Source organism: Bradysia coprophila, unplaced genomic scaffold (assembly GCF_014529535.1).
Source record: "Bradysia coprophila strain Holo2 unplaced genomic scaffold, BU_Bcop_v1 contig_297, whole genome shotgun sequence".
Lineage (NCBI taxonomy): Eukaryota > Metazoa > Arthropoda > Insecta > Diptera > Sciaridae > Bradysia > Bradysia coprophila.
In genome coordinates this window covers 4519695-4542692 of record NW_023503555.1, presented here as the reverse complement: position 1 = coordinate 4542692, position 22998 = coordinate 4519695, and the positions used below count along the sequence as shown (strand labels likewise).

At 35.8% G+C, this 22998-nt stretch overlaps 1 protein-coding gene and 1 long non-coding RNA gene across 2 annotated transcripts; one reads left to right on the top strand and one right to left on the bottom strand.

Moving 5' to 3' along the window:
* Positions 1 to 1521: 1521 nt before the first annotated feature.
* LOC119078589 lies at positions 1522 to 22711 on the bottom strand. Its single transcript, XR_005088033.1, has 4 exons — positions 22497 to 22711; positions 7330 to 7334; positions 3405 to 3418; positions 1522 to 1534 (listed from the first exon to the last, which is right to left on the bottom strand). It is a non-coding gene; the product is annotated as an uncharacterized LOC119078589 (long non-coding RNA).
* Positions 9102 to 10117, top strand: LOC119078578 (trypsin beta-like). The gene is made up of 3 exons (XM_037186155.1): positions 9102 to 9334; positions 9395 to 9831; positions 9899 to 10117. The coding sequence occupies exons 1-3, from the start codon at positions 9106 to 9108 to the stop codon at positions 10085 to 10087; spliced, it is 855 nt and encodes a 284-aa protein (XP_037042050.1). The 5' UTR covers positions 9102 to 9105; the 3' UTR covers positions 10088 to 10117.
* Positions 22712 to 22998: the final 287 nt, after the last annotated feature.

Below are 22998 nucleotides of genomic sequence, written 5' to 3'. Positions count from 1 at the left end.
GTATATTATATGCAAATCCAATACAGTACAATACAGTACGTGTAACTTAGCAACTTCAACCTGTTAATCGAACAAATGCAAAACCTCAAGTTCCAATTTGCAAGTTCCATTATATTAATGTGTCTAAAGCTAGAAGAGGTTTGTTAGTGGAAATGTTCCTATAAAACTTCAACTGAATACACCACAATATCAATTAAATTTCACATGAACGAACCCAATGTTTCCATTTATGGACACAAACTGAGAATCACATACGTTAGCAAAATAATACAATACGACTCGCTTCGGTTGAAATATTATTTTTGATGTTTAATGCACAGAATTGACAAGACATGGGTATAAAAATAGGAGTACAAGTGCCAAACAATCTTCGAAATTGTATAGCTGAGCCATTGAGACTATTTTATTATGATCCATGGAGCCGGAAAAAAGGTTTTTTTTTCCTCCGTTTCGTCTTTGTTACACACGGTATAATATATGAGACCGTAAAGACCAACCATCCAATCAATAAAAGACGTTGAATGTAAGGTTTGGTTTTTTATGCATATTTGATTGTAGCGATATGCTATGCCATATAATTTCCATTGGTGAAAGTGTGTAAGGGTTTTTCATGTTATTGATCCTAATAAAATGTGTAAATTTGTTGATATTGTGTTTACAAACGAATTTACTTTATCCTCTCTCCCTCCCTGCCTCCATTTACATTCAACGAAAAGAAATATAATAAAAGAACGAGTTAATGGTTGAATGGTGAATGGCGATTGCTGCATGTCATTTATGACAGTATGAATGGAGATGTACAAAAGCTACGCAAAATACAACTCTTTCAAATAGAAATTGTGCACGAGTAAATTTACAACATTATGGTTGAGCGCTTTTTTTGGCTGTTACATTGAAGCAGATGTACATTGTGTACCGAATACAATTCCATAAATAAAATGCTTTTTATATAGCAAAAAAAGACATCATGTCCATATCATTCATCATTACGTCGTGCATCGAAACAGAGAGTACGTTTGATATAACGTGCAGAACATTTGTACATTACAGTCGAAGATGTTCAAGTAGCTCTGGCTAGTCTGGGCTTATATAGCGATGGGATGAGCTGATTTGAACAGATTTTGTATCAATCTGTTGAAAGTATTTAGATGAAAAGAAGTAAAGAAGCTGAAAATAATGCTGGTAATTTGGTTGAATTCTGTCAAAGTGAAAATTATTTCCACAAAAAGAATGATTTCAAAAAACGACCAGACCCGAATCCAGCCCGAAGTAAATTTTTGAAGCCCGACAACCCAAAACCCGAAGAAACTGAAATCCCGCCCAGCCATAAGCAAACTAAAACCCGACCTGACCCGAACCAAACCCGAAGTTAGTTTTGAAATTGTGGCGTTCTAGAGAAGCAACGACAGAGCCTTTGATAACAAAGATCAAAGATCTAAGTGATAAATATCATGTGATTGACATTTGTGTTGAGGGTTTTAGGTTGGACTAGTCTATACTTCTCAATAGATTTTAGGTTGAATCATAATTTTTACTTTAAAATGATTAAAAATATGTTTATTTGGAAGCCTGGTGATACACTTTATTAGAGCTCTATATAAAACTTAAACAAAAAAATCCAACGAAAACCCAAGCCTGGCCGGGCTGAAGACTCAACCCGAAAAAAAAACCAATAAAAGTCTTCCAAAGCCCGATCATCTCTACGGATGAAGTGACACGTCTAGCTTTTCATCTCAGGAAAATCAACTTTTATAGAATATGTGACATTCTTCATCATAGTGAAGTCTAGTCGAGGCCTTAGCTGAGAACTCGCTAAATTTCGCTAAGTTTTACAATGAACTGCTACTGAATTTCTGAATTTTACATAAACAAGAAAAAACGGAAGTGGAACTATGCTGTTACAGACGGCTGTCATCACTGTCATCGATAACGACTTCAGGAATAAAAGACAAGCCCTGATCAAAAAAATGAAGTAAAAGATTTGAAATAAGTCTCATCAGCATTAAATGTAATAGATTTGATAGCATAACCATTGATATGATCGGCGCAAAGAATCCTCTTAAAATAAGAAAACGACACCTAGCGTTTCAGTTACCATGGTGACAGAGGTAATCTTATATTATCTGTTATCGACAACATCGATAAAAATAAGCGAGGAGCTCTTATTGAATTTGTCTTAAAACAAGTGGAGTGTGACTATCTCAGAGACTATTTTTGGGACAACAATTTCCTGCATTTTCCCAAAATCTACAAAAAATATTTTTGAAAAACTTAAGGAAAATATCGGAAAATCTAGGAAAACGCAAAAAAATGTTTTCCCAAAAATATTCTCTGGTACTATCTACATACTAAGAGATTCACACCGGGAAAAGATTAAAAGCAGATGTGAATATGACTTGTTTAATGCAATCTCGAGATTATATTTTACTTTTCACGCAACAAATTCATTAGTGTTGTGGACTGAATATATAAGCCTTAACTTTTCACCTCCCCGAAGGTAATTTAATTACAATTAATGTTTCATATAAAGTCCAGTTTGTTCAAATATAATACTCCGACTAATTACGTTGAATGTGAATTGGACGACAAAGTTTTATTTTCGTTATGTTAATTTAATGTTAGTGCATTACGAAATTGTTATTAAAAGTTGGGTCTTCCGGGTGTGGAAGTGTACAAAATGCATATGGGCCAATTTAGTTGGGAGAAAAAATATTTCACCTTTATCATATATGTACACGATAGTAAAATGAAAATGTTTACCTTTCACAGTTTTCATTTTAAAAATATATTTCGGCCTGTACCGGTGGTGGTTATAATGGTGTGTATATATTTGCAAGAGAATGGTAAGTGCAGCACTATTTTAATATTCCATTTTCTATGAAGTATGAGAATTTCTTTGCAAGTATAGCAACAGTTTTTACTGCTGTCTAGGGTAGGTCATGAACACTGGCGATAAATTTACATTTCAATTTTCTAACAAAAACTCTGATGCCATCGCAAACTTTGGCAACTAAGTGGAAGTAGTGAATCAACGTAATGAATTCGTGCACTCAACCGAATAAAAAAAATCAGCGTCAGTGTTAAGGTTCTCAAGTAATCGGTACATTATCGCCTTTTATGATGATATAATGGTCATATAACACATTCGCGCAGCGGTTAATACTTGAGTCATCAGTTATCGAAAGAGCAGACAAAATTGGCAAAAAAAAGGAAAATCGTTTCTTCTGCCGGAAAAGCTATTTTTATGAAAAAGAGAAGAGGCAAAAGTTTCGTGAACTGTTTAATTTGTTTTTGTAAAATTGAGGATTTTTTCGAACAACAGCCTTCCGAAATCGGACACATTTTCCATGGGACTTCTTTTTTGTATGTCTAATAAGGTATTGAACTTTAGGAGCCGAAAGCACTTTCAAAACAATTCCTCAATGCTTTTGTGGTTAGTAGGTAGCCATTGAAAACCGAAAATATGCGCTTTTCTTATAGAAATTTCTAAATGTACACCAATGGTCGTTTGGGACGTCACTAAAAAAGTAATTCACATACACATAACCCAATATTCACGAGACTCCTAATATTGAGATTTTCCCAATAATACAGCAGCCACGAAAGTCCTTGGTACCCTGAAAAAGAAAAGTCCGGGTGCCAAGCTGAAATCCTGTCGAACACTCTGAACAAAATATTTCGTATTTTTATGGATGATTGCGATAGAGAATTAAATTTCCTAAACCCTAGAAGCTTTTTCAAATTTTTTGGACAACATATGGTGGTCTAAAAATGTGGTCAAAGTGAAGAAATATTTTGAAAAATCTAATTTTTCACTGTTTTTATCATATTTCAGATGGAAACATTGATTTTATGTTTAGATAATGTTCTACGATATTGTTGCCTGGAAAATTTGCTATACCATTTTTCGAATGTCTAAAGGCACTGAAGGTTACAGGGTGGTCCTGAAGAATGATTATGTTGCGTCTGTAGAGAAATAAAGATAGCACTTTTTAACTAAAGTCGCAGAAATGTTAAAGATTGACGATGGAATTATAATTTTTTATGATTTGTTAAGTTTAACAGGGTGTTCAAGGTATTTAAGAAAGAATATTTCACGAGGAAAATATTAGAAAAATGTCAAGTTCGGCCACTATTTTGATATATTATATTGACATTTAGAAGTAAGCAAAATTCCAAGTTAATATTAAGGCCGATGCTATTCGAACGCGCGTGCGAATAGTCTTTCTTACGGTTGTAGGCTATTCGCACGCGCGTGCGAATAGTATTTCCTACTGTTATAGGCTATTCGCACGCCGCGTGCGAATAGTCATTCTTATGTTGGTTGACTATTGGGACGTGCGTGCGAATAGCCATTGTTACAGGTGTGGACTATTGGGACGTGCGTGCGAATAGCCAATCCTACAGGTGGAGACTATTCGGACGCGAGGCAAATTCGTGGAATATGATTTCGCGCCGCGCGAAATCATATTCCACGAATTTGCCTCGCGTCCGAATAGTCTCCACCTGTAGGATTGGCTCTACAACTTGTAGCATGATTCTTCAGTATTAAATGTATCTTGCTTTTCAAGAAAACGTTGTGTGAAGATGAGCTCAGGGTCTTTATGACAAATAAATGAAATTATTATTATGTATTCACACTGTATTTATGAGTGTGTAAATGACAATTTTGATCAGCTGAATGATTAATACAATTTTTTAGTGTCATTGCTTAAAAGGAATAACTGTTCTTGCCCATTTTTAATCTTCATTTTTGATATGTTTCAATTTCAACATTCTTTCAAAATAGTCTCAATTTAGACTGATGTATGACAGTTGCCTTTAATACAACTTATATTCAATTATCCGGCGCGAAAGACAGCACACTAAAAAGGTAGAGTGGAGTCGTCAATATTTCTCTTTATTTCACGGAAAATTTCACAATAAATATTTAGAAAATTAAATGTCATAATTTGTAGCACGGTCCGCGAAATTTGTTGTTCAAAACGAATAATGTGAGAAAAACCTCATTTCTCCATACAAAGTCAGTAGTTTGTCATCATTGGAACATTTGAAACGTCGGTCAAAAATAGCACAGGTCACTTTCACTTGTGAACAAGACACTATCTGTAATATGCTGGCCAACATGTTAAAGTCAATCCTCTCTTTTGTGCTTATGCTAATTTTAGCCTTCGCATGCGCGCATTACCTGACATGTAATGACAACATACCTTCGTGATTAAATTTATTGAGATGAATAATTACAATAAAATCAAAGTAAAAATTCGACCCACCCATTAGTCAGGAAACAGCAAATTTTTATAATTTATTTTGATAAATAATACCTATTTTAGTAAGATAATCCTGCAACAACATATGGAAAAAACGCAATTTTATATTTTTTAAATTGAAATGAAAATCCACAAAACTCACATCAAATTTAACATAGCAATATCAACAATCGGCTTTGTTATGACATGGCTCCGATGTGCCTTTGTTATTGTTTATATGTGTTAGTAAATGAAAGCTCTAAACTGTTCTAAAAAACTGACAGTCTCATGACAGTCTCTTGACAGCCTTTTTGAATATTTAATAGAAAGTAGTGCAAACTCTTTAAAATAGTTTTTTAAAATATTTTAATTTTCGTAAAATAAATTCTGAAAACGCAGAATTGTTCTATTTTGTATGAAGAATATAATTAAATTATAAAAATATTGTATGTTTCCTGACTAATTGCTTTGGGGAGACAATAGTAGCGGTGTTTTTTGAAATAAAAAAAATCAAAGAGACCGGTATTTTACGACGTCAGTAGAGTCGAATTTTTTTTTAAATATATTGGCTCGAAGAGTGGCTTTGTTAGTGTGTCAGCTAACTTATTTAGACATCATGACAGACGCGAAGTTCAGACTATCCCCATTACATGTAGCCTGAGGATTCGTAATACTCTAGGTCCTACTAGCTATCGAATCTTATGCATAAGTATCATATTTCTGATTAGCCGATGCTGGAGGCCGTTGCTCCGTAAGATATGGGGATCAGCTGTGGCAATGGTCATTTAAACTCTCATAAAACTAGTGTAAATACCTCTTCACACACCTTTTTGCTGAAAGCCAAGATCCAATCTTTTATGCGCCGTGAAATCATCTTCCACGAATTTGTATCGCGTCCAAATAGTCTACATCTGTAGGTTTGGCTATTCGCACGCACGTCCCAATAGTCCACACCTGTAACAATGGCTATTCGCACGCGCGTCCCAATAGTCAACAAACATAAGAGTGACTATTCGCACGCGGCGTGCGAATAGCCTACGGCCGAAGGAAAGACTAATCGCACGCGCGTGCGAATAGTCACTTCGTAATATTAACTCATTCAATAAGTTATCTAACAATTAGAAGTATGGCTTGAAGCATTTAGACAATACTGGGTGGATTACAATGTTTGTAAAAGATAGAAGAAGATGAAGTAATGTGAACTTGTTAACAGGAAAATTATGATTGCACGTCCAGAGAACTTAGTCCCAGGCTTAGTCTATTACGAACTGATATTAGTGATGATTAGTGATATTATGAAAATACTTCTTGGGTTTAGTAAATTTAATTCTCAATCGATATCATCCATAAAAATACGAAATATTTTGTTCAGAGTGTTTGAAAATGGTCAAGAACTGAAATAGTGCACTCCAGACATCCCCCTCCTTTTCCCGAAAACTGACAGGATTTCAGCTTGGCACCCGAACTTTTGTTTTTCAGTGTACCAAGGGCTATCCAACACGGGCACTTCCGTGGCTACTGGACTTTCCGTGGCCACTGGACTTTCCGTGGCTACTGGACTTTCCGTGGCTACTGGACTTTCCGTGGCTACTGGACTTTCCGTGGCTACTGGACTTTCCGTGGCTACTGGACTTTCCGTGGCTACTGGACTTTCCGTGGCTACTGGACTTTCCGTGGCTACTGGACATTCCGTGGCTACTGGACTTTCCGTGGCTACTGGACTTTCCGTGGCTACTGGACTTTCCGTGGCTACTGGACTTTCCGTGGCTACTGGACTTTCCGTGGCTATTGGACTTTCCGTGGCTACTGGACTTTCCGTGGCTACTGGACTAACAGTTAAATGAAGACCGAAAAGTGCAATCTATGGCTTAAGTATAATCTGTTTCAGCTTTGGCTTTATTTCGCATAAAGTATGCGTTGGACAATGTTACATTACGTACGTAAATTGACATTTCATATTATCGTAATTTCGTGATACATTGGATTTTGTGATTTTGCTGGAGGGAACTTTCTGAGTTAGGTATTTCGTCATTTTTAATATCGTCCGTTTAATATCGGTCAGCACTAAGAGTTATTGTACAAAACCTAGAGGTACAATTCGTCTAAGGGTCATTAGTACGTAATTAAATTGTGTTCGGGCTACGTTTGGATCTGGGTATGGTATACTGGTTCTTTATGAGCTAGAGTCGTAGCGTTTCTAACGTTACTTCACTATCAATTTTTTGTCGATTAAGGTTCATGACCATGTTCAATTATACTTTTTATTTGAATTTAGAACAATTGGAATTCCTTAATTCAACCGGTGCTAATTAGCAGACGAATTACAGTAATTAAACGACAAATTACAGCTATTGAAAATGATTTTGATTGTGAATTATCAACAATGTGCGTGCACGGTGGGGTTGAACAAAATTTAAATAGAGTCGCGACACCACCTCTGATTTTTTTTAATATTCTTATTGAGGGACTCGAGTACTATAAGGAACCACATTCAGTTCGAAAAATTTTCCAGCCGTTTCGGAGAACCGGCACTCATGGCCGTGCGGGACCGACGAGTCAATTTGAATACAGATTGTTATCGCAACGGATAGAGGGACTAATTCTAAGCTAATTCGTATTGAAATGGCTCCCCTTGACAACTTGACCACGTAGCTACAGCCAGCTAAAGTCAAAAATTCAACATCTTTGAATGGTAATATGTCCAAGACGAAGAAAGTTTGAAACTCTTTGAATGGCGATATTGGTAAAGCATTCCATGCTCTAATAAACGCCGAGAATAGATTTTACAAAATTTGTTTGAATTGTACAATATTTGAAAAATTTTATTTTCACCATCTTCGGCGAAACTAGGACTCATCTGCAATACACATGTTGATCCTGTCTGCAACAAAACAATAATGCCTGATCAGCCTGCAGTCTAAGCTTTACAACAATACCACACTCGCCATACCAGCCTCACAACAAGTATCTTTTACGACATTTTGTTTGCAGCAAGGTCACTCTACGACGAAATTTTCAATTTATCATCTATCTTCAAGTGCCCGTTCCTTTAGAATGAGTGGAATTGTTATGCATTCTTCATAAATAAGTGGTATAAGTCATTTGCAGCAATTCTTACATTAATTACGTATATCTGGAGTCGGTTAAAGCTGATTTCGCTAACCATTAGAGGAAATTTACCGTAAAAATATATGGAAATCAGCTTTAACCGACTTTAACACCGGCGAGTGTGGTATTGTTGTAAAGCTTAGACTGCAGGCTGATCAGGCATTATTGTTTTGTTGCAGACAGGATCAACATGTGTATTGCAGATGAGTCCTAGTTTCGCCGAAGATGGTGAAAATAAAATTTTTCAAATATTTTACAATTCAGAGAAATTTTGTAAAATCCATTCTCGGCGTTTATTAGAGCATGGAATCCTCTACCAATATCGCTATTCAAAGAGTTTCAAACTTTCTTCGGCTTGGACATATCACCATTCAAAGATGTCGAATTTTCGACTTTAGCTGGCTGTAGCTACGTGGTCAAGTTGTCGAGGGGAGCCATTTCAATACGAATTAGCTTAGAATTAGTCCCTCTATCCGTTGCGATAACAATCTGTATTCAAATTGACTCGTCGGTCCCGCACAGCCATGAGTGCCGGTTCTCCGAAACGGCTGGAAAATTTTTCGAACTGAATGTGGTTCCTTATAGTACTCGAGTCCCTCAATAAGAATATTAAAAAAAATCAGAGGTGGTGTCGCGACTCTATTTAAATTTTGTTCAACCCCACCGTGCGTGTTGGACTACTTTTCCAACATATAAAACAGTTGCAATTGTCAACAATTGACATCACAAAGTTGCTATCAATCAAGCAATGAAGTTCGTTCTAAGCTTTTCAATCATATTTTTAACACTTGAACCAACTGTGTTCGGTGATGGAGGCGGTGGTGCGAGAGTCTACAGGGGATATCCAAAAGATATCTCTGACGCTCCTTGGATGGTCTACGTTCGCTACATGACATATACCTCGTATGGTGTTCGAATCGACTATCTTTGTGGTGGAACCATCGTTAATAAAATGTACATACTAACTGCCGGACATTGTAAGTTTTCAATATTGCTTACTGTTGGAGTTGGACGTTAAATTTAAACATTTTTGTCAGGTGTAACTGACAAAGTTCAGGGTGCATACAAAAAGAGAAAAGCTTCGCTATATGAAATTCGAGTTGGCTCAACGTACTTTAACGAAGGAGGAAGTATTTACAAGGTGGCCCAAGTATATCCTCATCCACGATATACTCCAGCTTCACCCGCTCATGATATGGGACTTTTAAAACTTACAAAGAACATTCGATACAACAAAAAAACCGTGCAGAACATTCAACTTGATAGTTCCAATGGAACATATAGATCGGGAGAAGATGTGTCGAGTATGGGATGGGGACAAAATCCGGAGAATCCTCATGCAGCAGAACTGTATGAAGTTAACTTGAATATTGTGGACTCAGCTGAGTGTGCTAGAGCATGGGGCGGTTCGGAGAGTGAATATAGCAAACATGAAATTTGCGCCCTAGGACCTAAAAATGCTGACGTATGCCAGGTGAGAAGGTTCTTGAAAAATTATCGATGAAATTATTGAAATTGAAAACCATTTTCTGAAAACTCAGGGAGATAGCGGTGGTCCACTTATTTATGGAGAAAATAACCAACAAATTGGAGTGGTTTCATTTGGGGCAACATGCGCTCAAAACGATAATAGCTTACCCGGCGCTTATGCTAAAATTGCTGACAATTTGGGTTGGATCAACGGTGTAATTTCCGGAAAGAAGCAGGAACACGATGAAGATGATTGCTAACCATGAAATTGAAATTATAATTCATTCTGCAACCGACCAATTCTTTCAATGGCTGTTCAAGCTCGATTACCCTACAAAAACATACTAAGCTTTCATTTCTGGAACGTCTCTATAGGCTACTTCGCCGAACGGAAGGTAAACGGACGGTAAACAACCATTTGACTGAGTGAGTGCGAGGCAACAGAGATATATCAAAATATATGTCATGCTGTTTCTTCGCACTCACGTAGTCAAATGGTTGTTTACCCCACGGCTAGTGAGTGCGTTCCATTCGGCCTAGTAGCCTATTCTACTCACTCTGACGCTGCGTAAAAAATTCTGTGCTGAACACAGACATACCGCAAATACAAGTGCCAACACTGTAGTTATATGTATACTCAACATGGCTGCGCTCAATTTTTGCTTTCGTTTAGTGGGCTGCACATAGACTTCCGTTACAATTTGAATGTGGTCCCCTTATACACATGATGGAAAGTTTGAAAATATATTTGCAAAGATCTGATAAGATATCCAGAGAAACTTGAAACCGAAACATATGTTGAATGAACGAACGTTACAGTTAATTTAAATTAATGGACCTTTAATTGTGATAATTAGTCAGCTGAAAATATCGCACCAAACAAATTTACCAGAGATCTGGAAAACAGATTAAGGGAATTCCCTTTATATTAGGGGAACGAAACATATTCGTGGTTATGCAGCAAATCGAATACAGTCTACACAGGTCAACTTCACGTTTAGCATAACATTCTAATTATTAATACAGACTGGTATCTCATCTGTTATCGGCAACAACTACCAAAATAAATGATAAGTTTAGTTCAGAATTTAATTTAAACTTATATTGTAAAAAGTGTGCTTTAAGTCATGAAGTAATAGATTTTCTATCAATTTGCTGAAAAAATGAATATTAAGAAAGTAACAGATTGGTTAATGATACTGGTCATGCCGTCTCTGATAAGGTAATGCTGTTTGTAGCAGCTATTTGTGAAAGTTATGGCGTCTGTTTTAGAAAGAGCCTCATCCAGAAATGACCACTTCCTCCATGACAGTATACTCATTCATTACATTTGGGTCATTTCATTTGGATCAATTAATCATTTCTTGTTGTGAGATTTTTTGTTAACAAAGAAAGTGGTTGGTCAATAAATACCGTTTTAGTCACGTATTATGCCCCTCGCACACAATATGAGTGACATGCAATTGCCATACGATTTGACTCAATTCATTTGACAGATGAACTGTCAAATGAATATCGCGAATGTTGAAATGTATGAAATATTGGCTATATTGTGTGTATGATTGTGGCACGGGTATTAGTGTATTCGGTAATGGGAGTATGCTGAAGACATGAAAGGGTTCAAAGATAATCAAGTTTTCCAGCTGATGCGTAAGATATTTTAGTCAAGAAAGTAAGAAATCCATAAAACTGGCACAACATATTACACTCCATAGAAGGGCTGCATTGAGGAATAGGCATTTACATAACGTTTCAACATTCAGTTTTCGTGTGAATTTTGTTCTTCCGAGGCGAAGCCGAGTTAACTACGCACACGAAAACGAAATGTTTCTTCCTTCTATAGCTTGTTATGAAATGTCATCAAAAGTAACGAATAGATACATGTAGAATAACATTAGTTAGTCAAAAATAGTCATAAGTGAAAATTGTTTCACACTTTACAAGACAACAAACCAACCAACAACTGTTACCACCAACGTCTCGCTCTGTACATGAACAATTCATTCTAATTTTGCATAAATATAAAATCCCAAACGGCACAGATGACGGTACGGTTTATGGAATCGTGCACAAAAGTATCTCTGCTAATAAAAAAAACTTTGTGTAAAATTTATGTGAAAACTGCATGCTGTTCCGTTACGTGGATGCCTAACCCACACTTTTAAAGAGTGGCAAAAACGAAGGAATTTCGGTTGGTAACACGTTCGTTGAACAGTTTTATGGGCGAAAGAAACGAAATTTTTCGGTGTAATGGATTTTTGTACATTCTTAAAATAATTATGGAAGCGAATTTTTCCTAATATAAATTCCTTGACCGAAATACAGTGCTCGGCGTTTTTTTCCTCTTCTCTTCCATTTTATATCCTAACCATTCATCCAGTATAGCCATCCATCACTAATCGTTTAACTGATTTTTTCCCGGGTTGTTGTTCGTTTCCCATTAACCATTGCCATTAACATGAATATCACGCAAAATAGAAAAAAGATTAGTCTGACGGGAATCTATACGCGGCATGTTTGTTTAAATGCGTAACACTTAAATTATATTTTAATGCACACATTTAGTACGTCTTACAGAACGATTTACTTTGCCTATTTGGATAATTTATGGTTTCATAAATTCGGTTTTATGTGGAAATTTAAATTAATCGTTTCTTCGAGCAAACAAACAAAAAATTATTTGATGTCTGCAGTACATTCACACTTATGTAATGGAACCAAAAAATCGAATTGGTTGTACAATTTCGGGTTAAGTGTTTTTTGAGGAACGGATGAGCTACATGAACATATAACCGACTTAAATGCACACTTCATTATATGAATTTGGGAGTCTCAAACACTCTTGTGACTCACTAGTACACTATAGTAGTGAGTATCACTCTAAAACGGAAGTGAAATATGGTTAATTTTAGCCAATATTTGCCATTGAACAAACTCAATCTTTTCAAGGCTGCACCTATTGACAGTAGGTTAATAGCTGTCAAAAATAAAGATTAATACTTGATAATGTCTCATCAACAAGAAATGTAAGTCAAAACAAATGAAGTAAAAGACTTCTCGAGTGTGCGGTGTGTGATTGAGCTTATTTTTTGTACTCAAAAGGCCATTACAAAATGACGTTTTGTTGATGCTGATGACAGTTCGGAAAAAAAAATGTCTATTACGTGCTTGCTACATATGCGTCGAAAATCGTACTTTTCATGTTTCTACCACTTCTTTCGACGCCCTCAGCATGTAAAATCCATTACATAACTCGGTATAAACATGATAAATTTTCGGTTTCGCCTCGAATCCACACAATTCTCACTAAACTTCTACTTTTCATCGATATACGATCTGTGAAACATGAAATGAACACTGGGATTCGATCCGGTGACCTCTCGCTTGTGAGTCGAGTGCTCTACCGTTCTTACCAATGTGACAGGCAAAAGGTAATTTCTCAAATAGCTTCATGTTTGTTATGTAAATACTATTTCAACCGTCTTGTTTTGAAGAGGGTATAAAATGGATATTTTCACCTCCGAACAGTCACTTTTGCATTTGTTTTAAAAAATGGTCTAACGAATAATTGTTTTTTTGTTTAGAGAAAGACGGTTAGTCAAACCTCGCACATAGGAAAAACTTTGTGTTCATCTCTGGAAGAAAATAGGAAATTCCCAATCAAACGATTCGGAGCACTCGCTTCACTCGGGCAGTAAAACGCCGATCTCCTATTTTCTTCACTCTGTAAACAAATAACTACTGTGGTAACTAGTCAACAATAATTAAAGCAAAATAGAGCATAGATAATTGTCCTGACAATATTTTTCCGTCTGTGAACGATTGAAATTGTATTTTTATTTTTTATTTATTTATTTTTTGTAAGGGAGACTGATGCCGAAAGACCGCAATAGAACTATATTGTTTGTATGTTCGGCAGCTTTTTGACATCTCTGTATTTCGAAAATGTGTTTGACGAACACTGTTCGTACATCTTAGTAGTCATTAGCTGCTGTAGAATATAATGAGGTCAGCATCACCCCCTACCGTGGGGAGTAAATTAATAAATTAAATTAAAATAAATCGAGGGGAGAAAACCGGAATTTCGTATCTGTTCGGAGTCAGAAACTATTTGAGCAGATGGCTAATCAATTTGGTAGTATCGCACTAAAACGATGACGAGCATAAACCATTCGATTTTGAGTTATGTGGTTTTAATGTGGTACAAATGAAGTAAAAGATTTTTTATCAGTATGATGCAAGTTTAAAAATATCAGCAAAAAATACGAAATGTTAGAGTTAGAGAAATCAACTTCCGGTAACATTCTAAAAATTAAATTAAATTCTTTTTGGTGGATTATATTGGTAACAGTTACCAGGTAACTAAATGCTTCCAAAAATGAATTGAAATGGGGAAACGAAAAATGAGAAAAATTTTCATTTCAAATATCCTACCATGCACGCATCTCATTTCCTTTTTCTTTGGTGCAGAACATTCCATTTGAAATTTCTGTCTGATTAAAAACAAAGACGATCCAATTACGCTACGAATAAAGAATGAAATCCCATCAGCCACTGATACACTCTACTTTATTCCCTGATATACTTTATTGCCCTAATTAATCTCACATTCATGTTCTGACTCTGCAAAATGCTTTCCAGTTTATTAATTCATAGGAAATTATTATTTTAGCGAAATGTTGCCAATTTCTCCATTCACATCGTTCACCTCAATAGAATGCCATTCATCAAGAAATATTTTCAGATGTCGGATTTAATTTGACTTAGATTATTAATATATAGAAACGAACAACGCACTCAATGTTTATACGCTCATGAACGAACAAAATTAAATATCCAAAATGAATATTTCGTTTCCATGCGATGTGGGAACAAAGAGTCGAAACGTATTTCTCAATCGCATTTGTCGTCAAATAACATTAGTGTCAGCAGCAACTCTGTCGCTTTGGTTGGATTGTTGATTAATAAATAGAGTCATCCAAGGAAGCATCTCGTTTACCGGGGAACCAATCTATAGTTTATCTTTCACGCAGTCTTATTGCAAATAAATAATTCAATGTTCAATATGCTTTGCTTTCGCTGTTTGAAACGAGGTCGTTATTTATTTAACAAATTTTTCATATATACCAAAACCCATTTATTTCCAATCTAATTATGATTGTCATTTGTATGATTTCATTGCTTCCATGAAATAAACTGCTCTACTAAATATAAAAGCCAAATTTTCGTTTTCGCTTTTTGATGATCTTCTTCCGTTTATTCGCTTCCGTATAATATCCATTCAATTTTCAAATAAAAGATGCTTCCAGCTTTGAATCTACTTGCCATATAGTCAATTTTGCCATAAAGTCGAATATGAATAAGAAATTCAATTGTTCCTACAGCTACTCGAAAGTTTAATGTTCTGAACGTTTAATTTTGCGTGTAGCTTCATTTCGGTTATCGATACAGAGATGTGAGCGGAGACATTGTATGGTTTTTTGATCATTAATTTCGAAGAACAGTCAATCTCAAAAGGTTTTAAGGTCGGGCAGATCATAAATTATTTAGAAGGTGGACAAGCAGAGTGAAGGAGATTGACAGTCACATTGCAGTTAACAATTTAGGAAAAGATATGTCATTATCCGACATACATTGTCCTTGGTTGAAGGATGTTGTTCAGTCCAAAACTCGTCGGAATGGGTCGGCCACCCCCATCAAGGCATCAAGCCATACTTGCATGCCGAAAAAGCTACAAAGTTTTTTTCGTTCATCACGGAGCACATTTGACGTTAGCTATCTACGGCTCGGAACAGGTCAGGCGTACCTGAAGCAAACACATGAAACCTGTTTTGACCTGAACCTGATTCAATCAACCTGACAGAGTGACCTGCAAATTTTTATACAAAGTCTAGATTACCTGAAACCCGATCTTACAGTTTTGATTGAAGCCAGGTTCAGGTCTGTTTTCTTGAATTACGTGACCTGACTTGAAATTTCAGGTAATACTGATTTTTGACCGGGGTTCATCAACAACAATTGACCAAACTCATCGGAGAATGGCCAGGTTAGCATTAGTGTTCATTCCAGCACAGAATTAGTTTAAATGCGTCAACTTTGTACTTTTACAAGAGAAGCTAGGACTTTCATTCGAAATAAATCAGAGACAAGGGTCCCTCCAGATTAAAATTCTGTTGTAGATTGGTTCTAGCAGTAACAAAGCGCTCAATGTGTCGTCTATTTTCTGCAGCAATATTTCGAGAACTTTCAAGAATTTGTGGATTTTTGGAGAATTTTATTTCTTGAAAACTCTCAAAAATTCTTTAGAATTTAAAAAAAAATTTAAATTCGAGCGTTTGCACGAATTTTGAGAATTTTCAAGAATTATGAGAATTGGTAAGAATAAATCTATTACTTCTGATCAAAGAAAAAGAACTATCGATCGTATAGTACAAAATCTATTACTTCATTCGTTTTGACATACGTTCTAAAAGACCACATTAAACCATGATCATCGCCGATTTTTGTCGTTCAGATGATTATCCGTTTATGAAAGCTCATCTCTTCTAAGCGACTGAGTATCATAATTTCTAAATCGAATTCTAAAATTTATGAGCCATACCCAGCACATAATTCTTATGTACAATTTACAACCGTGTGACTACCGCCCGATTTAATTTTTTCCGGCGTTCATGTCTTTACAACGTTATACTCATCCTCGAAAAAAAGAACAGCACACGCTACCATCACCTACTCGGCATGTTCTTTCTCATTTTATTCGTTTTCGCATTTTAAATAAATTTAAAGTTAAAACATTTATAAGGTACATACGTATACGTAACGTTTATTTTATACACGCTGCGCCGTATATTCCCATGCGTCTTTTACTCGCCTTGATACTTGAGTACTTGATATTCCATCTGATGAATATGTTGCATAATATACTTTTAGGCTGAGCGAAAATATCAGATTATACCGCCTACCAGCAGCGGCAAAGCTTCCTTCAAGCCAGACGATTTCTGTATTTATCTCATCAATTTCGTATTTAACATTAGAGGTATACGATGAAATCTGCTTACATGAAAGTGACTGGGATTTCCCTTATTTCATCCGTGGACTGTACATCGTCTTAACACATAAACAATTGATACGGTCATAAATTTAAACCGTCTGTATAACGCCTAACAATTAACATTTAAATGTTCGTACAGTCCCCCCATTAAATATGTAAACAATACCCCCTGAAAATGAAAACAACACTTCGCTCGTGTAGCATGTATACCGTTCGTTTTGCACTGCTATAATTACATTCTCTGGTGGACGCTTTCACAAGACCGAACGCTATGCTTTCCTTTTTATGAACCTTGCATAGGCTAGATGACTATACTTTGAAGAAAAAAAAACAACAAGCAGTAGCAGCAGCAGCAGCAGCAACAACAACAGCCACAGAATGTAAATTTCATTTATGATTCATTTGGGAATTTATGAAGGCAAAAGCATTGCAATAATCTACTTCTTTCATGGCATAGTTGAAGACTTCTTCCAGAATATAATGAAGGTGTATGTACAGCAGCAATATTTTATATTTTGCAAATGGGAATTGGCCATTGGAATGGGAATGGCCCCCAGTTTTTCTTTTTTATTTTCGGAAAATCTTCTGCAGCTTTAACGGGAATAACCACACGCAGATGAGAGAGGAATTGTTGTGTTTGTACACAGTCTGAATTGGCATTGTGAAAAACTTTTACCGAAATGAAAAACTTGTAAGCAATGACGAATTATCGTCGGTAGAAAAATCCAAGCAAAAGAAAATTTATTTTCCTTCGCTTTCACTGTGTGCAATCATAAATTTTCAAATTTTGTTTTGGAGTTTGTCCTTTGAGATGTAATTTAAGAAATTAAAATTCCGCATACCTACACACCAAATGACGATTAATATTTTTTGTCAATGGAGAAGGCAGGTCGACTCTAAATTGATTATGTACACGTAAATGATGTAGCTGTGGCTTTATTTGATTTGGAAAATTTTATTTGCCGCACTGCCTCAATGACGATAAAGTTTGATAAAGAAAACGTTGCATTTATTTAACGGAAGGTAAAAAAAAGTTTCATTTAAAAAAATGAATTTTAATCTGAAGTGTACGTACAGCTAGTACAATCCAACAATTAGATGAACTTTACTTTTATTAAAGGTGGCGCGCCAGTCTGTGTCAATTAAAATCAATTCCAAAAATTGTGTGATATTGGTCACTGGTTGCTAATAACAGTGACCGTAATAATACCCTGAAGGTGCTAATAACATACAAAAGACGGTAAAACCACAGCGATATTCCAGACTTTTAGGATTGCTTTTGGGCAATGTATGGTTAAACGAATGAAGTAAAAGATTGTGTATTGAAACTTAGATGAGAGATACTTTAAACAATTGAAGTAACAGATTTTTAAGTTTCTTAAAAGTTAAATATTTCTTATTTCAGTGTGGTAACGACATAACTAGGGATGAAGATTGTAATCATGTTCTTGCACACTTCCCACTTTTTTCTTCATTTCAACTACTTCGAACTGATCAGGTTGAAACTCTATTAGTTCCGTTGAAAATGATTCTAACCTGACTAAGTATTTTGGGCCCAACGTAACATGACCAGAAATTTTTATCAACTTTGTGTGCTAAGCAAAACTATTAATTTTTGCGTTCTCTTGACTTACTCGTCGCGAGTGTCAGCTTTGCCAAAAATAAACCTAAAAAAATCAGGTTTTCAATTTCACGTTTTTAGCCATATTTGCTCGATTTACTGAAGATAACAGTGATGGCTTCTTTCAACTTTATCTTGTTATCTAAGTTTCTTAGTTCTTCGCCTCCCATCAGAGCAAATATTGTAAAAATAAATAAAAGATTAGAACGGCCCTGGGAAGAATTTAGAGTTGCAGTAGATTTTTATTTCTCTATTTCGTAATAGCCAGTGGTTGTTTTAAAACGATTTTAAGATCAGTCTGAAAACATTGCAATTGCTGGATGGTCCGAATGGTGATTGGAAATTCGTCATTATAATTTTGTTTGGATGGAATGTTGAGGTAGAGTTCCAATCAAGCTTATTTTCAATTACTCCCTGAAATATGCAAATATTTTTTCGCCAGTCATAACAAGCAAAAAAAAAGAGATCAACAACTTAAACTACACGAGAACACGAGCTAATAGCACATAGAGATAAATTCTGGTAGATTATGCTTTTTCCAAGAATGTCGTCTTTTGGACTGTTTTTAATTACGTCGTTTATGTGAGCGCACAACGCAAAAGAAAATTGTAAACACCAAAATGTAAGTAAAGCGATTAAAAAAACAGTGAGATTGTGCAATCACTTTGGTGTTTGTTGCAATTTTTTCTGTAAAAAATAGTAACTACTACAGACATTCGGTATTAAAATGTAGAATGGGATTCTGGGAAATGTTTTTGTAATGCAAAATACGACAAAACATTGCAACGTTATTACGCATAGATATCTTAGAATGTTATTGGGACGATGACGTTGGAATCATTATAATTATGATGACTCATTATTCATGAAATCTGTGACACAGATCGTGTAGGGTTAGAGCTGTGCGGGCAGCACGAACCACGTGAGCCAACATTTTTCGGGTTGACATTGGACTTTCACAAAAAATGATTCGGGCACTGGGTGGGCGGGTTTTTTTTAATAATGTTAGAATTTACATCGAAAGGGAAACTACGCGAGCAAACTCTGTTCCACCTACATCCATTTGTTTCATATTTCCTTCTATTGGTCACCAATAGCAAATAGCACCTGTCCCAGCATTTGCTCGCGTAGTTTCCCCTCGACTTATATAGGGAGTGTGTCTTTAGATGTTTGAAGGACCTAACGGTCATTTACACAACAAGGGATAAAAAGTTGACAATTCGACGCTTTGTGTGAATTTGTTGATCCGAGGCAACGCCGAGCGTAATAAACACACGAAAACGAAACTTTTCATTTTTATCCCGAGCTATGTACCGGATTTTTCACAACGCAGGCGAGAAGTCATTTTCTCAGCTCAGCTGAAACTTCGATAGCCTTTGTTGTGATAACGTTGTGTTGACGTTGCAAAAAAGTAGGAAATTTCATTTCATCGAGTGACTTTTCACCTTTTTTCCCCTCGTTGCAAGCGCAGCGCGCAGCGCTGCGCCCTAATACATGACTGTCCCGGCATCTATTACACGAAAAATCTAAAAAGTAGATAGGAGTGTTTTTTGGGGTGGCGAGATGGGAAAAAGTCGAGTTTGGACCTAGGTTAGGGCTGAGGCCGCACCTCGGACCTAATGATTTTACGGTTGATTTCGGTAGAGCTTTTGATGCTGATTCAGGAAATGTAGGTCAAAAAAAAATTTTATGCGTCGCTTGGCCGCTAGGTGGCTTCAAAGTCGGAATTTTTGAAACGAAAAATGGCTGCCATTTCGCGTAAAATTAATGGATTGGCGTGAAATATGTGTCTAAAGGGTTTTCGAGGTCGGCGCTTCCAAATAAAAACATTTGAGAGCGGCCACACACCTGTGAGCCGCAGCAAATTGCAAAAAAGTAGTTTTTTGGGTAGTTTTTCTCAATTTTCTCAAAAACAGTACATAGAACTTTTGTGCAATTTCCATGGTTGATAGCCGCTGAAAATACCTATCGATTGAGGTATATATTAAAAAAATCGGCGGAAGCGTTTTCGACAAAAGATGCAAAATGTGTCAATTCAGGGTACCAACTTTGATGCTGGTACGGCCAAAAGATGGCGTCGTAGAGCTTTAGTCTCTTCGGGAGAAATGTTCAAAAATGAAAGTTGAGGGGGGTCCTAGAACAAAATTTTTATGTCCGAGGTCAGTGGACCGATTTGAGATTTTTGGTCACTCGATGTTCCAAGAGCCTCAAGGTGCGGTTTCAAAATGTCATTTTAAAGTTGAGGTCTTTGTATCGCTTGAATTTCGTGTTTACGTAGACAATATAACGCATCGAGTCGAAGAAAAAGAATCTGTTTTCTTAAGCTCGGACCGGCAATAATCTAATCTAATGTAAGCGGTTGATGCTGGATCATTTTCCTAAAACAATTTTTCGAAAATAAAATGAAATGAAATGAAATGAATAAAATAAAATGAATTAAATTACCTGCGAAAAGATAAGGCCTATCGACTGTACAACATTTGGTCATCAAACACTAAACATTTCATATTAAAATATTTGAGTTTCGATTCAACTTTTACAAAACTCCAATTGCATCAAAGAACCATTTTGTGGTTTGTAAACATCAACAATCTGATTGATATAATGTACGTCAAAATGGTAGTGCTAAACGTACTAGATCAAAAGGTGTCAAAAATGGTACGCTTTTTGTGAGCGCTAAAATTTTTAAAAGTTCATGTTCATAACTTCACATGCCAAGGGAAACTGATTGTTTTATTTTGTCACTGAATAAATAAATTTAAATTGCAGTAACAACTGTTGTACGCAGTATTTACATTTTTCGAACATTGCAAACTTTCATATGTAAAAAATATCAAATTTTTCGGTAATTTGCTGAACATCGATGTGATCGATGTCGTGGGATTGTTGTGACCATTATGATTGTTTTTTGCGCTATCTATTTTATACTTTTAAGAAATGGCAAAGTGAAACATTTTCTTTGGTTAATGTGAATTCATCCTTTTACAAATTGTTACAGTGAAACGGTTTCACCGATTTTATTTTATTTTACGCCTTTAAAATCTTTTGCGACTTTCGAACGGATCTTAAATAAATGATTATCAAATAAACGTTTCCCGTTATTCATTGAAAATTTAAATAGGCTAATCCAAGGTAGTACCGATGCGCTTCGGCTATTATTGTAAAACTTCTTTCGAAGAAAGAGTTAAAATCTTCGTGATTGTTTGTCCATTTTCGTATTATTTTGAATGTTCAGCGGAGTCATGATGTGAAAAGTCATTAGAGGCGTAAATTATGGAGAGGGTATAATTGCTCATTCTAATACAAATAATTCACCTACCGAGATGATCGTCGTCGGGATGATAGAATAAATTTGTCATTATGTAAAATTATTAAAGATCATATACAAAAATTATAGATTACATATAGATTAGGAGGATTAATTTTGAATAAATGTTCAAACGCAATCTTTGATTCCAGCAGATTATACAGACTGAAGTTTTTGCACTGAGTCAGTAGTACAAGAATATCTGTCCCATGAAGGAAACCTAGGAGGATGGTTAAGCAGCTTTAGCTGCTTCAGATGTATCTCCTTTTGAGTTTACCACAGTGTTTTGATCATGAGCAGCGAGTAAGATGTATAAGAGACTAGTTGAACAAATAACTATTACATGCTGAGGGCGTCGAAGAGGAGGGTTTGTAACTTGAACATTTGGCTTCGTAATTAATCAATATTTAAAGAATTCCTTTAATTCAGTTTAATGTTGTAATTGGATCGAGAGTTGCGTTATGGTGTCCGTGATTTGTGGTATTTCATATGAAGTTCTATATAGACCGCTATTTGGAGGTATTCAAGACGTCATACAAAGTATACCGCAAACGGCAAACCACAGTCCAAGAGAATCGTCATTTGCGGTATAATTTATGTTAAATGTAAATTTACATAAGCAAATCACGGTCAGGTTTTTCATCCGCAAATCGTGGTCAGGGTATGTTTCATACCGATGTGAATGTGTACCATCGATATAATATAGGGTAGATTGGTACACACAAAGAATGTTTGTGCGGAAAGGAATGTATGAATGTATGTGTAACGTAACTGTCGTTCTAAGAAAGCGCGCGGAAGAAAGCCATACAAATATTTCAAAATCTTAATGTCCCTTCCTTTTTGAATTTACCCTTTAATGTCCCTTCGCTTTATTTTGTGTTGTGATTGAAAATTATTGTTGTTGTGTGTGTTGTATGTAATAAATCTTCGTTCTTTGTGTGTACCAATCTAGCCTTATATCGATGTGTACCAATTTCAAACCGAATCTTAAGTAATATGTCAGTTTATCAACACCAAACTCCCAGCAATCAAATATATGTCGTTACATCACATCGAAAAACTAAACTAAATTATGTCTTCACCGGACCAGTTGTGCGTTAAACAAACACAACATAATTGAAAATTGTCAACATTTAGTTCAGTATCATGTTGAAAGTTTCATAATAAATTCAAAAAAGAAAAAAGAATCTTT